The sequence below is a fragment of the Sorex fumeus genome, unplaced genomic scaffold (assembly GCF_029834395.1).
Source record: "Sorex fumeus unplaced genomic scaffold, SorFum_2.1 ptg000007l, whole genome shotgun sequence".
Lineage (NCBI taxonomy): Eukaryota > Metazoa > Chordata > Mammalia > Eulipotyphla > Soricidae > Sorex > Sorex fumeus.
Genome location: NW_026606064.1, coordinates 4,663 through 23,226, shown reverse-complemented (window position 1 = coordinate 23,226; position 18,564 = coordinate 4,663). Strand labels below are relative to the sequence as shown.

Genomic DNA, 18,564 nt, shown 5'->3' with positions numbered 1-18,564 from the left:
AACCTTCCTACTGAACACCCACTCTCAGTTTCCATTGCCTTTAGGCACTTGTTATTTTCCTACTATGTTTCTTTATATATGAATATGAGAAAGATACTGTATCTGTCTCTCTCCTTCTAACTAACTTCACTCAGCATTAGACTATTCTAATCAATCCACGTAGCAGCAAATTGCACCTTTTGTAGATATGGACCATAATTTCTTCTTTTTATTTTATTTTTGGAGTCATACCCACAATGTACAGGGATTACTCCTGGTTCATTACACTCAGGGATTACTCCGGGGACCATATGGGATGCTGGAAATTGAACCCGGTCAGCCACATGCAAGGCAAACTTCCTACCCACTGTGCTATCACTCCAGCCCCAGGACATCGTTTCTTTATCCAGTCATCTGTTCTTGATACTTGGGTCATTTCCAGATTTGGGCTATTATGAATAGCGCTGCAATGAACATGAGAGTGCAAATATGTTTTCTCATTAGATTTTGGGGGTCTTGGGGGTAGATGTCCCAAAGTGGAATGGCTGGACAATGTGGATACTCCATTTCTAATGGTTTTGAGGAGTGTCCATGAAAGCTTAGTTGGAAGGAGACACAGACTCCAACTAGCTTAAAATGAAGTGAAAAATCTTATTTGACATGTCTAGCTCAACAATTTTTAAAAATTGTTAGGACCCGAAGGCAGTAAAACTACCAAGGAGAAGTGCAGGGTTTTTCAGGGGGACATTAGATCACCTGCAGATCGTTGGAAAAAGACAGCTGCCCCACTCCTGGGATTTCTGATCGGGCCGAGGAGATAGATAGTTCGAGTGACAGAGCCTACCCCTAGCATACTTGAGGCCCTGAGTGCAATCCCCACCCTCGCATGGCCCCCTAAGCACTGATAGGCATGGACTGGTGATCTCTGCCACGGGTAGGCCCTGTTTATAAAAAAGAGAGAAATGGGACTTTTTTTTATTTGGGTCACACCCGGCAATGCTCAGGGGTCACTCCTGGCTTTGCACTCAGGCCTGAGTGGGAACCTTACTACCTTCATTGTCCTTGGCCCAGTCCGAGGCTGTCCTGTCCTAACAGGTAGGGTACTTGCCTTGCACATGGCCGACCCAGGTTCAATTCCCAGCATCTCATATGGTCCCCCGAGCACCATCAGGAGTAATTCCTGAGTGCAAAGCCAGGAGTAACACCAGAGCATCGCCAGGTATGACCCAGAAAAAAAAAAAAAGGTGTAGATAGGATTGAGGCCAGAGAAATAGTATACAGGTAACATGCTTGCCTCACATGCCACTGACCAGGGCTCAAGGCCCAGCATCCCCCATGGTCCCCTGAGCACCACCAGGAGTGATCTCTGAATACAAATTCAAGAGCAATTCCAAGCACAGCAGGGTGTGAAGGAGGAAAAAAATTGATAGCAGAAGCAAGCATGGTTGTGGTTAAAGGGTTAATTGAAAGAAAAAGAGGGGCTAGAGCTATAGTACAGAGGGTAGGACATTGTGGTCAGCCCGAATTTGATCCCCAACACCCCATAGGGTCCCCCAATCCTGCCAGGACTGATCCCTGAACACAGTCAGGAGTAAGCCCTGAGCACATCCAGGTGTGGCCCAAAGCCAAGTAACAATAATTAAAAATCAATAAGGAAAAAAGAGCACGGACACTTCCTTAAGCATTAGGGGGTGGGGTGGGCAGGTAAAAGGTGGAACACCTGTGCTGTTTTCCTGCCTTTGATGCGCCTCTTTATGGTTTCAGATGTGCCATTTCCCAAGGCTGCTCTGTCTTACTACCTGGTGGCTGTAACAAAAGGGGAGATTGTGCAGGGTTATAAAACTAAGGGGAGACCATGCAGGGTGGGGTCAAGTTTCTCTGCTACCATAAATTAGGACTGGTGCCCAACGCGGACCCTTCTGCCGGGCAGTCTATGAACATTGCTTAGCCATGTCCATGATATCTTATGCTACCCTGACCTAACACATATGACATGCTAGGGACCTTCCTAACCATTCTGGAAACAACATGATTTGACATCAGTTCAGAACAATGGGACCTTCTCTTATTGGGACAAATATGCATGAATGGAGCCAGAGAGATAGCTTAATGACCGAGTGTTGAGCTATGCAGGAGGCCTGGTTCCATCCTTTCTCTGTACTATCTGATTTCCTGCTGGGAGCAATCCCTGAGCACAGAGCCAGGAGTAACCCTCGGCCCACCAGGCATGGTCCAAAAAAGAAGGGAAAAAATACATATGTGCAGGGACTGGAAAGATAGTACAGCAGGTAGGGCACTTTTCTTGCTTGAGGCCAACCCCTGTTCAATTCACAGCATCCCATGTGGTTCCCCAAGATCACCAGGAGTAAACCCTGAGCACAGCTGGGTGTGGTCCCAAAATATAAATAAACAAATAAATAAGTAAATAATCCAAGTGTGTTGGTTGCTTTTCCTGTGTACCAGGCTCTGAGCCTGAAGCTTTCTCATGGTAATCTTCATGACCTGGGGGGGTGGGGGCGGGGGGGGGGGGGGGGGAGTGTTATCATCACCTACTGTTCAGAGATAAGGAAACTGAGGTCTACAGAGATGAGGCAGCTGTGAAGAAACTGGGACATGTTCCTTCCACACACTCTCAGCCTTTATATGCCCTGATCTTTGCACTTGTTTTCCAACTGATTGATATCCAGTAATACGTGGAAGCTAAGCTGGCAGCTTGTAATGTTTTTCTCATGCTGGAAACAACTGGGGCAACGGGAGCATGGGATGGAGTTCCCCCCTTTTTTTTTTGCTTTTTGGGTCACAACTGGCGATGCACAGGGGTTACTCCTGGCTCATGCACTCAGGAATTACTCCTGGCAGTGCTCAGGGGACCATATGGGATGCTGGGAATCGAACCCGGGGTCAGCCGCTTGCAAGGCAAACACCCTACCCGCTGTGCTATCACTCCAGCCTGGTACCCCTTATTTAACTGTGATTTTAAAAGTGGGGAGGAAAGCTTCCTGAGGACCTAATTTTGGAGCCCAGCAAGCACAGGACTTGATTTCCTGCCAGCCAGGTGAGATAACCCACGAAGTTGGGATTTTCAAGTGAATTGTCAAGTAAATATATGTGTCCTTTCCCCTCATCTAAATGAGACCTGTGCTCCACCACTTAAGTGTTTGCTGTTCTGAGGATGCTACACACCCACCTCCTTCCATTGCACACTTCCCTGCTCTTCAGCAGAGAAAATTCGAGAAATTCCTCCAGTCTCTCTTAGACACAAAACAGAACCATATTCAGGCCTAACACCAAGCAATTGCTTTCTCAGATGCATTTAGTGCTCAGGATTCAGATCAATGATTTCACCACTGGCAGAATCACCTATGCCCTGGATGGTAAAGGTTTAACAGCAGATAAATAGGAACTTGCACACTTCTACTTGGACACGATCCGACACCCCTGAAAAAGACCTGTGAGGGTAATCTGTCCCCTTGGTCCACAGTCCTCCTCAGAAGGCAAGGATAGTCTTTTTTTTCCCTCTTTACCCTGTCTCTGACACAAGATGATGTTAATCTATATACAAATTAGCTTAACTGAATTCATAAATTGGTTATATATTTAAAGGGCAGAAAGTATAACTGGGGCTAATAAGAACATGAAAAGACTCAAGAGGGGGCTAGAGCGATAGCACAGCGGGTAGGGCGTTTGCCTTGCAAGCAGGCGACGCGGGCTGGATTCCCAGCATCCCATATGGTCCCCTGAGCACCCCCAGGAGTGATTCCTGAGTGCACGAGCCAGGAGGAACCCTTGCGCATCGCCAGGTGTGACCCAAAAAGCAAAAAAAAAAAAAAAAAAAGACTCAAGAGACAGGTCGAGAGATCATACAGGGGTTAAGGTACTTGCCTTACATGTGGTCAACCCCATTCAGTCACCAGCACCAAGTAGGCTAGGAGTGATCCTTGAGTGCAGAGGTAGGAATAAGCCCTGAGCACTGCCGGCGAGATCCAAACCGCTTCCTGCAAAATGGAATCAGAAGATACTGGGATCCAAGGTGATCCCTCTCTGTCTCCTGTGAGACTCAGAACAAGCCAGAATGCAGCCATATGACAGGTGGCAGAAATCAGCAAAATCAGCTAGGCCTCAGATTCAGTTCCTGGATCTAAAACAGTTTCAGTTTCCCAGCAATGAAACAAAGTGTAACTAGCCAACTTGAACCCACCTGGGAAAGTTCCTGGGCTCAGCAAGTGGGCTCAATTAATTAATTCTCACAATGCCCCAGAATTTCTTTTTGTTAATCCTAAAAGAATGTAATGTCTATGTAATCACAAAATTGGTACTGATACTGGGAATGATTGTTTAATTGTTGCCTAACCACTGTTACCCTAGACACTTGCCAAAACACCTTTGTTTGGTAACTAAGTAAGATTTTTTTTTTTCTGGAACAATAAGGCATGTACTGCTTATGTAATCAACCCTATAAAAACTGCTTGCTGCCTGAAGTCGGGGTGGCTATCAAGAGACCACTCTGTGGGTGAGATAGTTGACCCCAGTAGACTGGAATAAAACTCCTACTGCTTTTGCATTATCGAGTTAGTGTTTCTGTCTGTCTCACCGCTTGGGAACTCAGAATCCCGGGTTTAACACTCCCACTATGTTCATTTCAGCTTTTTTTTTTTTTTTACTACTAACTGATTTTCTCTACTTCCCCTTCATGCAACAGAAATGTAAGCCCTCTGGCTCCGCATCGCCTTCCAAATCCTTGGGTTCAGTTCTAAAGTCCCTGGAAAGAGAAGCTATGAGCACAGTTGGGAAGAGTTGTCTGTCCCCAGGGCAAGAGAGAGAATAGAGAGGTAGGTTGCCTTGGTGCACTCAGGAAGCACAAGGCAGGGGTTGGAGTGGTAGCACAGCGGGTAAGGCGTTTGCCTTGCATGTGGCCAACCTGAGTTCGATTCCCAGCATCCCATATGGTCCCCTGAGCACTGCCAGGAGTAATTCCTTAGTGCAGCGCCAGGAGTAACCCCTGCACATCACCAAGTGTGACCCAAAAAGAAAGAAAAAAAGAATAGCTCAAGGCTAAGCAGTCTCAAGAAACTCCAAATCCATACAAAGAGCTAGTCCCAACAACCGGGACTGCAAGGAAGACTGGAGTCTGCTTCTGCACTTCATGCTAGAGATTTTATTGATGAAACCAGAGAAAAGAGTGGGGTGACATTCATGGCTTGCTTTCTTCAGGGTGAAAACGTGAACCTTCTTGTGTGTTTTGCAGCCACTTGAACACCATCAGGGAGCAGAGGATTGGAGCCAGTCCTGTGCCTGACATGATGGACCCTCAGAATATCTATCTGTCCCATCCTGGGAACCGCACGACTCCTGGAAGACAGGGGCAGCCACCGGAGGCGATCACTTACTCCAACTCAAGAGAAGCCCAATATCTTGCAGGAAGCATCTTTCCACAGAACCCACCTCTGCCAGGACAGATGCCAGCAAGAGGGAGAGCCACACATGGGCAACACACTCCATTCCAACATCCGGCAGGGACACCCGGCCCGCAGACTTGGCCAGGCATGGCTCAGCACACACAAGGACCTAGAAACACACAGCCCCTACCTGGAAACCCTTCCAATCCTTCCGGGCACACCTCAAAACAGTTCCAGTGGAACCTGTCATTCCAGTCTTTTTCTACATTTGATTTAAAGAAATTCACTGTTGAGGAAGCCAAAACACTAGGGGTGAGTCTTTTTTTTCTCCAGGGGAGGGTCACTGCATCAGCCCACTCCTGGTGCACTCAAATGAGGAAGGGAATGAACTTAGAGGTCAAAGGACAAATGGGGGTGGCATTTTCTGGAGGCTGGGCCAGGACACCCCCACAGAGCTCAGCCCCACCCCTTCCTTGCCAGGCTTTCCCTTTCCAATCATATACATGGTCTTTGAATGGAGTTGTAAAACTTGATAAAACTTCTCCCCTAACTGGCGTTCAGGGGCAAAGGTCAGTAAAAGTTTCACTGAAATAGTCATCAATTGGCAAAGGAAGAGGTTGATATGCTGCGTGTCTTCAAAACCCTCTCTGGGTCTTCATGCCTCATCTTTCAAAAATGTCTATTGAACTATGATCTTAAATTCCCTCTAGTTGGAATGTTCTGTGATTTCCATTTTGACAAGAAGAGTGCCTACCTCTTTCCTCCTTGCTTGGGTTCCCATTGGATACCTAGAATAGTTCAACTTGATTTCATTTATGAAGAAGAAACTAGCTATGTCCTGCACCTCTTGGACACCCAACCATAACCTCACATGATGTCTGGGTGTGTCATTGTGTCTGCTGTGGCCCCCATGATAGAGCAGGCACGCCCTTGAGTGAGAAACTGGAGACTCAAAGATGGAAGACCAAGAGGGTCTTGTACAGCAGTGGTGGCTACTGAAGTTATAATACCTCCCAACAATTGCCACCAGGTAAATACCCAAAGTGTGAGCGTTCCCAAAGAATGTTGACTGTCCAACTGCCAAAAATGGTCATCCCCTCACTGGGAGCAGGAGGTTGAGGACAGGTTCAGCCAGGGGGTGGGATCACAAATATCCCAACCTACCCTGCCTTGTTGATCCTTCAGGAACAAGTGAAGGACTTCAGGTATAGACCTTGCTTGGCATCCCAAAGTCATCACAATTGAACCATAGACTGAATTTTATAAAATTGTATTAGGAATTGAAATTCTGGTCCCCAGCACCAAGAGAGATGACACATGATTGTAGAACAGGGTTCTTTACCCACTTGTCCTCAGACCAATGCAGGACCAAGGGTGTAAAAAACAAGTTGAAAAGACACTGGTCTGCCACTAATTATAACTCCCAGTTCATGAACCTGTATGCAGGACAACAACCAGTCCACAAGTATAAAAAGGTTGAAGAGTGCTGGTATAGACAACTTCCAACAGAACAGCATACAAAATTGCTGGATAACTATGGTTTTAAGTTCTATGACTCATTCTCTAATGCTGAGCAAATTTTTGTTAAGTTTGGCCCCCAATTACTTTACTATATTTTGGAAGGATTTGAAATTTTCTCAAAACAGAATTATCTGAAGACTGAGCAAATGCTTGGGGTGAGGAAGAGGTCGGTGAAACATGGTGAGAAGCAAAAGGAATGTGAATAATTGATCTGTAATGAATAAGAATTTCATTCTGAATATGGGAGGTGATGGGAGGTAGGACTTTGTATTCTGATTTGTGATCACACAGATCAAATCGAGCAGGTATATTAGGAAGGGGAACTCCTGTGAAATCCAAACCATGGATTCATAGAATCAGAGAGCTGGAAGCTTTCAGTCCACGTGGTTTTTTTGGTCCTGTGGAAGCTTCAGACAGAAGGATGCAAAAGGTACTCCATGTCCTCAGAAACAGAAAATCCTGTTGAACCCCCAAATTAGCGGGACTCACTTGAATAGAGAAGAAATAAGAAAAAGGGAAATGAAAGGTCTTTGAGGGAAATCTAGGGAATCCGCTGGATGAGGGGATTACACTTACACTGTAACACTGTCCTCCCGTTGTTCATCGATTTGCTCGAGCAGGCACCAGTAATGTCTGCATTGTGAGACTTGTTGTTACTGTTTTGGCATGTTGAATATGCCACGGGGAGCTTGCCAGGCTCTGCCGTGCAGACTGGATACTCTCGGTAGCTTGCTGGGCTCTCTGAGAGGGACAGAGGAATCGAATCTGGGTCAGCAGCATGCAAGGCAAACGCCCTACCCACTGTGCTATCGCTCCAGCACTGGATGAGGGGATCGTCCGGAAAAAAAATGTAAGAAAGGCCTCAAGGGCAGAGAAGTACTGAAGGAGGAGGAAGCAGAGCAAAGCTTTGCCCAGAGCAGCATTGCAAAGGGTGGGAGGTGGACATCTGGCAGAAGAGGCTGCAAGAGAACGCAGGATATGCAAGGGCTAGTGCCTGAGTGGCTAGCTGGGAGCAAGAACTGGTTGCACTTTCTCTAATCTGCAATAGTCCAAAGGACCCTATTATCTCCATTATAAGGAAAGATGCTCACACAGCCTGAGATCCCATGTGCCCCAGGATTCTGGCCTGAGTTTCCCACCAAGGTCCCCCATGCTTCCCTCCTCAAGGATGAAGTCACAGGGGGAGATGCGCCTTCCTCTTTTCTAAATAATCCCCCCTTTCCTTTAACTCTAGAAATGCATAAGCATCACCTCTGGAGTTTTAAAAATACCCAATTCCAAGGGCCAGAACCATAGTCCAGTGGGTAGGGTGTTTGCCTTGCACATGGCTGACTCAGGTTCAATTCCTGGCATCCCATATGGTCCCCTGAGCACTGCCAGGAGTAATTCCTAAGTGCAGAGCCAGATGCATCTTCGGGTGTGACTCAAAAAGAAAAAAAATTACCCAAGTTCAGATGCCCCCTCCTGAGATTTGGATCCACTGTGTCTGAGGCAAGACCCAACAGCAACAAGGAGTCAGGTCTGTGGCCAGACCACAAAGCTTGACTGTGACTTTCCTTTCCAACAGACCATCCAGATCCTCATTGGCCTGATGCACATCTTCTCTGCAGTCAATTATTGGATGTATACTGCAAATATACTTGGGAACTCAGGATATCTGATCTGGGGAGGAATAGCCGTAAGTACAGGCCATGTGGCTTTCTTCCTGGATGATCTAATGCAGACAAGGAGAGTAGAGGAAGGACCGTGGGATACTGCCACTGTAGAGCAAAGGGGAGATGTCGGCCCTTAACTGTGCAGGTCCAGCAGTGACAGATCCAACCCTCAGGCCCCCTCATCAGACACCCGGCAACTCTTCCTTGGACCATAAAGTAACTGGGCAATAGACAAACATTGCGTCTATCCAGATGCTTCTACTCTCTCTGGATTCTCCCATTATGAAATGTCTCATCTGGAAATCAGAGAACTAAAAGTCACATGCTCGAACCGCCTCTGCCTTAGAACGAGAACCAAGTGTCAAATGTTCAGGAATTAGGTAAACTGGTTGTCGAACCCTTTGGTAATGGGGAACCAGCCACAGGAAATGGAAAGCAACAAATATTCCAGATCAGCACCTTCGCCTGACCCTTGGGAACACAGGACAGGGAGATGTTAAACTTTTACCACCAGGCTGGAGAGCTTAGTAACAATCAAACCAACACAAGGGTGGAGGCGCTAATGATGAGTCGAGGCACTAGAGTTCTCAAACTCATAGAAACAGGAAGTCAAATGGTGTTCCACCAGCGAGTGGAGCATGACAAATGGGGAAAAGGTGGCGGGAGGAAACAGTGAAAGAAAGGGATGAGAGTGGGGACTGCACACTCATAAGTGGGTTTGATACCTGTGTACAACTGAAGATCATGAATTTTACAGCCTATTTCACGAGGATAAAAAATAAAATAATGAACACTCATGTGCGCCCTGTTGAAACAAAAACAACAGAACATCACCCATTTTAGAAGCCCTATTTTATTTATTTTTTTTTTATTAGTGAAACACCATGAGGTACAGTTGTAGACTTACAAATTTTTGTGCTTGGGTTTCAGTTGTACAATGATCGAGTACCCATCCCTCCACCAGTGCCCATTCTCCACCACCACTAATCCCAGTATCCCTCCCACCCGCCTCATCCCCCCATCCCACCCTGTCTCTGTGGCAGGGCACTCCCTTTTGTTCTCTCTCTCCTTTTGGGTGTTGTGGTCTGCAAAAGAGTCATTGAGTGGCAATCATGTTCAGTCCATAGTCCACTTTCAACTTGCATATCCCATCCTGGGAGGATCCTCCCAACACCCTTTATTTGGTGCTCCCTTCTCTATCTGAGTTCACTTTTCCCCTAGCATGTGTGGCTGGCCTCCAAGCCATGGAGCAAAATTCCTGGTACTAATCTTGGCCATTCTTGGGTGTTAGTCTCCTATTTTTTTTTACTTTATGTTCCCCAGATGAATGCAATCTTTCTATGTCTATCCCTTTCTTTCTGACTCATTTCGCTTAACATGATACTTTCCATGTAGAACCACTTGTATGTAAATTTCATGACTTCATTTTTAACAGCTACATAGTACTCCATTGTGTAAATGTGCCAAAGTTTCTTTATTTTTATTTTTTTTCCCTTTATTTTATTTTATTTTTTTTAAAGTTGTAGATTTACAAATTTTTGTGCGTTGGTTTCAATTATACAATGATCAGATACCCATCCCTCCACCAGTGCCCATTTTCCACCACCATGGATAATATCCCTCCCACCCCCATCCCCCCATCCCCCCTGTCTCTGTGGCAGGACAATCCCCTGTGTTCTCTCTCTCCTTTTGGGTGTTGTGGTCTGCAAAAGAGGCATTGAGTGGCAAACATGTTCAGTCCATAGTCTACTTTCGACATGCATCTCCCCTCCTGGGAGGATCCTCCAAACATCCTTTATTTAGTGCTCCCTTCTCTATCTGAACTGCCCTTTCCTCTAGGATACCCGCTGGCCTCTAAGTTATGGAGTAATCGTCCTGGTGCTGATCTCAGCTATTCTTGGGTATTAATCTCATACTTTGTTACTTTATATCCCCCAGATGAATGCAATCTTTCTATGTCTATCCCTCTCTTTCTGACTCATTTCACTTAGCATGATACTTTCCATATTGTACCACTTGTATGTAAATTTCATGACTTCATCTTTTCTAACAGCTACATAGTACTCCATTGTGTAGATGTACCAAAGTTTCTTTAACCAGTCATCTGTTCTTGGGCATTCAGGTTTCTTCCAGTTTCTGGCTATTGTAAAGAGTGCTGCAATGAACAAACAAGTGCAGATGAAAAGCATGACAACTTTAGGGAGGGCAAGAACCCATATGGTGCCTTGTCTGCCCTTGAAAACCCCACACTGGCTTCCCACAAGCCCCCTACCTGCTATGTATATTGTAGCCCCCCTCCCCCATGACAGAGGCAGCTTTAGACATGCTTGCGGGGTTTCCTCCTCTGCATTTGTAACTCCACCCCTGTTTTCCATTATCACCTCCCGGTCCACTTGTAGGTTGAGCACCCCAGGCAAAGTTATCTCATGCCCGTTTGCCAGATAAGAAGACAGAAGCTAAGAGAAGATGTTGTTGCTCATGAAATACAACCACAACCTGATACCTAAGAAATGCTAGAACTGCATCTTGAGTCCACAGAGTTCCCTCCACTCAGGGCTCTCATAACTGAATGAAGTTCTTGCCACCTCTTGAGTTCATACAGTCATCACCAGGATAACTTAGGACCCTCAGACTGAGGCAGTGACTTAGCCAGGGTACCAGCAATAGCCGAGATCTTCACTCTCCTAGTTTGGAAAGGGCATGGTCTGGATGGTCTGGAAAGGGCAGCATGAAGCCAGATGAGTATTGCACGAGCTTGGGCAGTGGGCTCCAGGGGAGACCCTGACAGTAGTGAGACACAGACTTCCCCTCTGTAAGGTAAAGGCATTAGCTGAGACAAACAGGAGTTTGAAGGTCGTGCCATTTGGTATGTGTGGAGCTTCCCCCATTGATAAAGTGAAACTTGGGAGAGGAGGTGAACAGGTGGGCAGGTGTTAAACAAGGTGTGTGGAAGTGAAAGGAAGAGTTGCATTTTTTGAGTGGGCGGTTGTCATTTTCAACACACTGCAAGATGTCTCTTTCTCTTTTTGCCTGTGTAGTTTGTTGTCTCTGGATCCCTCTCAGTTTGGATTGCAAAGGACCCCAACCCTTGCGTGGTGAGTTGCAGCGTCCTCGGTGACCATTTCTGAACTACCAAAGAGGCTTCACAGTAGCCAAGAGGTTGTAGATTCCCCACAACTCTATTATTTTATCCACCCCCCAAAACTCAACAAAGTTCTATTCAGCTCCTTTTGGCAGAGGAGGAAACTAAGATAGAGAGAGCCCAGCTAACTAGTCCAAGATCACGATCACAACCATCCTATTGTTCGTTGATTGCCTCGAGCAGACCCCAGTAACATCTCCTTCGTCCTAGCCCTGAGATTTTTTTAAAATGTGCCATATTCAAGGCTCTTTCAGGGTTAGGAGAATGAGACCCATCATTGTTACTGGTATTTGGCATATTGGGTACGCCACGGGGAGTTTGCCAGACTCTGCCATGTGGGCAGGTTACATTCAGTAGACTGCCAGTTAGTCCAAAGGAAGAATGAGATAATAAGATGTTGTGCGGCCGCAAATGCGGCCGTGCGCTTCCAGGAGCTGGGTTCTATAGTCTCTGGGTCTTGGTCCAAGATCACACAGTGGAAATACAGCAGAGGCAGAAGTCAACACTGGAGTTCTCCGACTCTGGGGCTGAGTTTTCGCCTTCTGCATCTTTAGCACATAAAAAGGATGGGAACAGCATGGAAGCACTTGTTCTGCTGTCCTTCATATGTGAGGCACTGGTTTCAATACCCAGCTTAAAAAGTAAGAAAGGGGGAAAAAAACACAGCAGTTTAGGAAACTCACAATTAGTCACAATGCAATGTTCCACAGGAAAACTGAGTGAAGCAAAAAAAAAAAGCCACGTCAAATGGAAATGCATGAACATTTCTGCTGCTTCTTTAAGATGTTCTCTGCCCTCCCCTCTGACTGTACAGAGAAGAGTGAAGGGCATGTCTGCCTTGAATCATTCTAGTTCCAAGCATAAGACACAGGACCCTGAGTGCCCTGGCCCTTCTAGAATGTTCTCTTTCAATAGTCAACAAAGTATCTGGTCCTAGTTTAATTTTCTAAAAGTGGAGGTAAATTTAGGATGCTATGGTGACCTTACTCTTCATTCTGGCTTCCAGTTCTCCCTTCCCTCCCTTCCTCTCTCTTCTGCTTTCTTAGCGAGAACATACCGGGTTGACAAGGGCCTGGAATGTCTCACAGGGGCTTTCTCATGACCACCCTCAGGTGCAAGACAAATTCTACTACTCCCAAGTTAGCCTTACTCTATCCCCTCAACAGGATTGGGATCCCCAGGGAACTTCAATTTCACTGAGCTCTCAGCATCTGTACCAGCCCAATAATAGCCTCTTCCAATCCTCTACCTTCCCCCCGAGATGCCTGCCGATTCCTGGGGGCTCCGGGTCTGCTTTACTTCTGAGTTACCACCCCCCACTGAGTCTCTGCCTTCATCTCCACTCTGACACAGGCCTCTCAAAGGAAGCAGCCTGAGCTGGAGGTAAAGCTTGAGCTTCTCAACACTGAGCAGTTGAGTCTTTAAAATTGAACTTTACAGGGGCTGGAGAGATGGGACAGTGACTAGAGAGCTTGCCTTGCATTGCAACTGATCTAGATTCAATCACCAGCACTCCACACACCTGCCAAAAGTGATTCCTGAACAAAGAGCCAGGTGTAATCCCTGAGCATCACCAGGTGTCACCCCCAAAGGTAAATAAATAAAAATAAAATAAACATAACTGAACATGGGTCTGAAAGCCTTCCCTGTCAATCAATGCATTCAACCCAGATACCAGCCTCTGGATATTAGAACTTTTCCATCATCATCTGCTCTTACAACAACCCTAGAATCTCTCTCAACTCATGTCCCTCCAGAATCTATTTCTTTTTATTTTTTTCTTTTTCTTTTTGAATCACCGAGAGATTCAGTTACAAAGCTTTCATGATTGAGTTTGGTCATACGATGGTCGAACACCCATCCCATCCCTCCACCAGTGTACATTTCCCACCACCAATGTCTCCAGTATCCCTCTGCCACCCCTACCCCACCCCCAGAATCTGTTTCTACAGAGTTGACCAATGATCTTGTCTCCTCCCAACCCACCTTTGGAATCTCCTTTCCTGCCTCTCAGCTACTTCTTGGGTTTGTTTTTGTTTGTGTTTTTCCCAATTCAGTCTCTGCCCTACCCATGGACTGTCCTGTGCCTCTCCCCTCTTCCTAACTGTCTCTGCCCTGCCTGCCCCCTCTTTCTCCTGCCCCCCCAGACTGGCATCAACCTGCTTATGGTTTCCTCTTCCTCTCCCTCCTCCAGGTAAATGTCAGCGTTGGCGCCAACATAATCAGCGCCATCTGCTCATTGCTGGGGATCTGCATTACCATCACAGACTTGATCAATATCAATAGAAGATTTATTTGTGTAAGCATGAGCGTTGGGACTTTGGGGCCCTGCTTCCAAAATATCTTGCTTGCTTAAGGCTTGTTCCCAAACAGAAAGGAAAAGCTAGATCTCCCCACTAGAATGACCACCACTGGATCCAAAAGGCACATAAGACTCACCAAAGCTGTCGGGATGGACACTGTTTTGCAGATGAAGACAGAGAGTGAAGAATGTTGAGCCCATTAGCCCTTCCGTAGGCCTGAGTTACCACACTGGCCTTGTAGGCAATCACCCTAGACTAGAACAGCATATGGTCTCCCAAGCTCCTCCACGAGTGCTTTCTCCTGAGCACAGAGGCAGGAATAACTCCTGAGTACCATCAGGTGTGGCTCAACTACTCCCCCACCCCAAAATACATCTCAACATCACACAGACAATTAACAGGAAGCATAAACAGGAAGTACTGACACCAGCTCCTTGTCTTATCTCACAAAGAAAGTGACAGCAGTATGACACAAATCTCTGAGATTAGCCAGGACACTCCAGTAGGGGCTGGAAGAAGCCAGAGAAGCAAGGATGGTGCAGAAGTGCCCCATAAGAGGGTTCCCAAATAAGTCACCCTGCAGCTAAAACCTGCTGGGACTCTGGGGGACAGTGAAGACCATGGACCTCACCCTGGGGCAAGAGAGCCCAGCATCCATGCTCAATAACTCCCCTTAAGCACAGATTACAAACTATTTCTGAGAAACTTTAAGTCTCTAAGGCTTACACACAAACACACACACTCACACACACACACTCACGGGTCTCCCCTGTCCAAAGGCAGCACCCCAACAAAGCGTTCTAGTTAGGAGTCAGCCAGCAGGCTGCAGTGGGGTCTGGGTGCAACATCGCTCACATTCACATAGTCCGGAAGGTCTGAAAAGCATGAAAAGCAAGGGTGTTTGCTGAGCAGCTCACCTGGTCACAGAGCTTGGGGGCAGTCCCCCAGATGTAATCCCTGAGCATCACCAGGTGTCGCCCCCAAAAGTAAATAAATAAAAATAAAATAAAATTCAACTACAGTCTTGTCACTGCTGTCACTGGACATCTAAGGGGGTGACAGCGTGTCACAAACCTAGCCATGGTAAGTCCTGGGCCATGTAGTCTCACACGAGAGCCACTCAGAGTCCCAAGGAGTCAAAACCACAATGTTCGCAAGTGCCAAACTTGGTCTTGGGAGGGTGGGACTTCCGGCAATTAAAGAGAATCTAATACAGGGGAGTCTAGCCCAAGATCACTGGATTCCAACAACTTGGATCCTGATCCCCGAGAGGCCAAGAGTGAGCTGGATCCTATTCCTGAGGAGGCCAGGGATTGAGGTGGGAAGTCACATTCTCTCCAAAAACACAAATTCTGTGGACATGCCCACTCACCCATTGGGTGGAACCAAGATCCAGTGCACACACGTGGGAGCCATCAATTCTGCTGTGATGAGGGTCAAGGCCAGAAGCTCTGAAGGCCCCATTCTCACCTTCTGAAGACAATAAGGACCTGACCTTGCTTGAGGACCCACTTTTCACCCCCAGTGATGAATCTGAACTACCACACACACACACACACACACACACACACACCAATATCGCTATTTGACAAGTATCTCTGGTTGGTTCTTCCCAGAACTGAGTTGGCAACATTCATTGATTTGGGTGGTGGAAAAAATCAGGGATGGTGGAGAAATAAGGTCTGGAAGAGCCCAATGTGTTATGAAGTCATTGCCCCTGAGGGCACCTGACACCAGTCCCTTATCAATCCAGTCAGTGATAGGGGACCCCCCCGCACGGAACACTGACTTCCCAATATTTCAGACCTATTGTGCAAACAGCAAAATGGGATCCGAGGGCCAGGAAAAGTGTCCAAGCAAAGAAAGAGAGGCTGGGGGTTAGGGTTAGGGTCAGGGGAACACTCTCAGGGTGCATTCAGCGGGGATGGGGGATCACCCATAGCACTTACTCTGAGGTGGCCTGTGCAGAGAGGGAGAGAGGCCCTTCCCTAGGATGGACATTGTAGTCCGGGACTGTCACAGAACTGCCACCTCGAATGACAAGTTTCCTATTCCTCTCTCTCCCTAGACTTGCACCTTCACGGTGTCTCCTACTATCTTCCCCTTCTCCCTCCTGGAGTTCATCCTCACATGCGCAGTTTCATTTTGGGGGTTCAAGGATGTCTGCTGGAACCAAGTGTGGGTGAGTGTTCTCTGCTCTAGGAGTCAGAGCCTGTTCCTGGGGACAGCAGGTAAAGGTAAAGGTAAAGGTAAAGGTAAAGGTAAAGGTAAAGGCCCTCCCGTTGATCGTCGATTTGCTCGAGCGGGCCCAATAACATCTCCATTGGAGACTTTGTTGTTACTGTGTCTGGCATATCGAATACTCTCAGTAGCTTGCCGGGCTCTCGGAGAGGGGCGGAGGAATCGAACTCGGTTCAGCCATGTTGGCCACTTGTAAGGCGAACACCCTACCGCTGTGCTATCGCTCCAGTCCCGGGGACAGCAGATGGCAATTAATTGATTGGGAGGAGAGAGGGCTCAGGGTAGTCTAACTCAGACTGTCATTACAAACATAGCAGAGAATGCAGGACTTTCAAATCACAGAAACGAGTTTAGGGTTAGGGTGAGGGTTAGGGGTTAGGGTCAGGTTTATGGTCATGGTTAGAGTTAGGGTTAGGGTTCAAGTTAGGCTAAGGTCAGGACTAGGGTTATGGGTTAAGTTCAAGGTTAGAATTAGGGTTAGGGTCCAAGTTAGGCTAGGGTCAAGGTTAGGGTTAGGATTAGGGTGAGGGTTAGGGGTTAGGGTCAAGGTTAGGGTTAGTGTCAGGGTAAGAGTTATGGTTAGGGTTCAAGTTAGGCTAGGGTTGGGGTTAGTGTTATAGGTTAAGGTCAGAGTTAGAATTAGGGTTAGGGTCCAAGTTAGGCTAGGGTCAAGGTTAGAATTAGGGTCAGGGTTAGAGTTAGAGTCAGGGTTAGAGTTAGGGTGAAGGTCAAAGTTAGGAATAGGGTTAGAGTTAGGGTCAGGGTTAGAGTTAGTGTCAGGGTCAGGGTCAGGATTAGGGTTAGAGTCAGGGTTAGAGTTAGGGTCAGGTTTAGGGTTAGGGGTTAGGGTCAGGGTAGAGTTCAGCTTAGGGTTAGGGTCATGGTTAGAGTTTGGGGTTAGGGTGAGGGTTAGAGTTTGGATTAGGGCTAGGGTTAGAGTCAGGGTTAGGGTCAGGGTTAGGGTTAAGGTCAGGATCAAGATCATGGTCATTGTTAGTTTTAGGGTTCAGGGTTAGGGTTAGGGTCAGGGTTAGAGTTAGACTTTTGTTGCCCAATTCCTAGCAATCCATTTCTATGCTGATTATGTTAAGCAATCCCCAGACCTAAGGGCTCAATGATGACCCCTTGTATAGTGTCTGATTCTCCTCTGGACCGGTCAGGAGTTATGCTCTTGATCATCTCCTGTCCCCTCAGCTGAGCTCACCGTGAGTCTGCGGTTGGCCGATGCATTGTCCAGTGATTGGATGACCTCCAATGGCCTCACCTGAATGTGTGGCTCTTGACAAAGTGTCAACAGGAGCAACTGGCTCCCTGTGCCTCTGTATCCTCGAGACCAGTGCAGATTTTTTCGGTATAAACTCTGAGGTGAAAGAGCACTGAGACAAAGTGTGATGTGCCAAATCTTTCTAGGTTTCTGCTTACATTACTCTTCTAGTCTTGTTCCCTGGCCAGGCGCATCCTTAGTGGAGGGAGGGTGAACCAAAGGGCCAAGGGAGTAGCAGAGGGAGAACTTACGACCCTCCTGGAAGTTCCCCACGGAGGAAGCTGATGCCTCATGTCATTGCCTTTCAGATCTCCAGACCGGAGCCCGGCACAGCCAGTGCCTACCCAGCCAGAGCCGCCACCATGCCAGTCAATGTGAACACCGGCCCTGCCAATGTTTCCAACCACCAGACCCACATCACCAACCCCCCTGCCAGCTTTCCCTACCCCAGCAGCACTCCCCTGGATGTACCCAGTGAGCCTATATACAGTGCTGTGGCTGATTCATGATCTCACATCTAAGGATAAGGACATGCCTCGGAGCAGGATATTTGTCCTCCTCCCCCAATCCTTCACAGCCATGACCCCAGTCATGGGGGTTTGGGGGAGGGGAGAGGAAATACCCATTGTGTCCCATTTTGGATTATTTTGTCATTTGGTTCTTTTTTTTATTTTTGGTTGTTTGGTTGGGGGGAGGCTACACCTTGCAATGCTCAGAGGTGACTCCCGGCTCTGCACTCAGGAATCGTCCCTGGTGGTGCTAGAAGACCATCTGGGATGGTGAGGCTCAAACCCAGATTGGCCACATCAAGGCAAGCACCCTGCCGGCTGTACCACCCCTCCAGACCCTGTCTCCCATTTTGGCTCATTAGCCTTCTTTTCATTGATTAGAGTTAGTGTCCTTTTTCCTTAAGGGTTTTCCCATGCCTTGAGGCACTTCTAACCTGGGTGTAAAGTAAGTAAGTAAAGTAAAGGCCCTCCCATTGATCATCGATTTGCTCGAGCGGGCCCAGTAACGTCTCCATTGGAGACTTTATTGTTACTGTGTCTGGCATATCGAATAC

General features: G+C 47.3%; 1 protein-coding gene across 1 annotated transcript in view; it reads left to right on the top strand.

The window, feature by feature from the left end:
- MS4A18 (membrane spanning 4-domains A18) overlaps positions 1-17,975 on the top strand; it is a gene marked incomplete at its 3' end in the record, with an annotated part of 32,812 nt that extends 14,837 nt beyond the window's left edge. The window contains exons 2-7 of the mRNA XM_056133567.1: positions 5,225-5,687; positions 8,464-8,574; positions 11,590-11,646; positions 13,888-13,992; positions 16,065-16,178; positions 17,810-17,975. Of these exons, the coding sequence (XP_055989542.1) occupies positions 5,225-5,687; positions 8,464-8,574; positions 11,590-11,646; positions 13,888-13,992; positions 16,065-16,178; positions 17,810-17,975 (1,016 nt within the window). The remainder of the gene's footprint in view (positions 1-5,224; positions 5,688-8,463; positions 8,575-11,589; positions 11,647-13,887; positions 13,993-16,064; positions 16,179-17,809) is intronic.
- Positions 17,976-18,564: the final 589 nt, after the last annotated feature.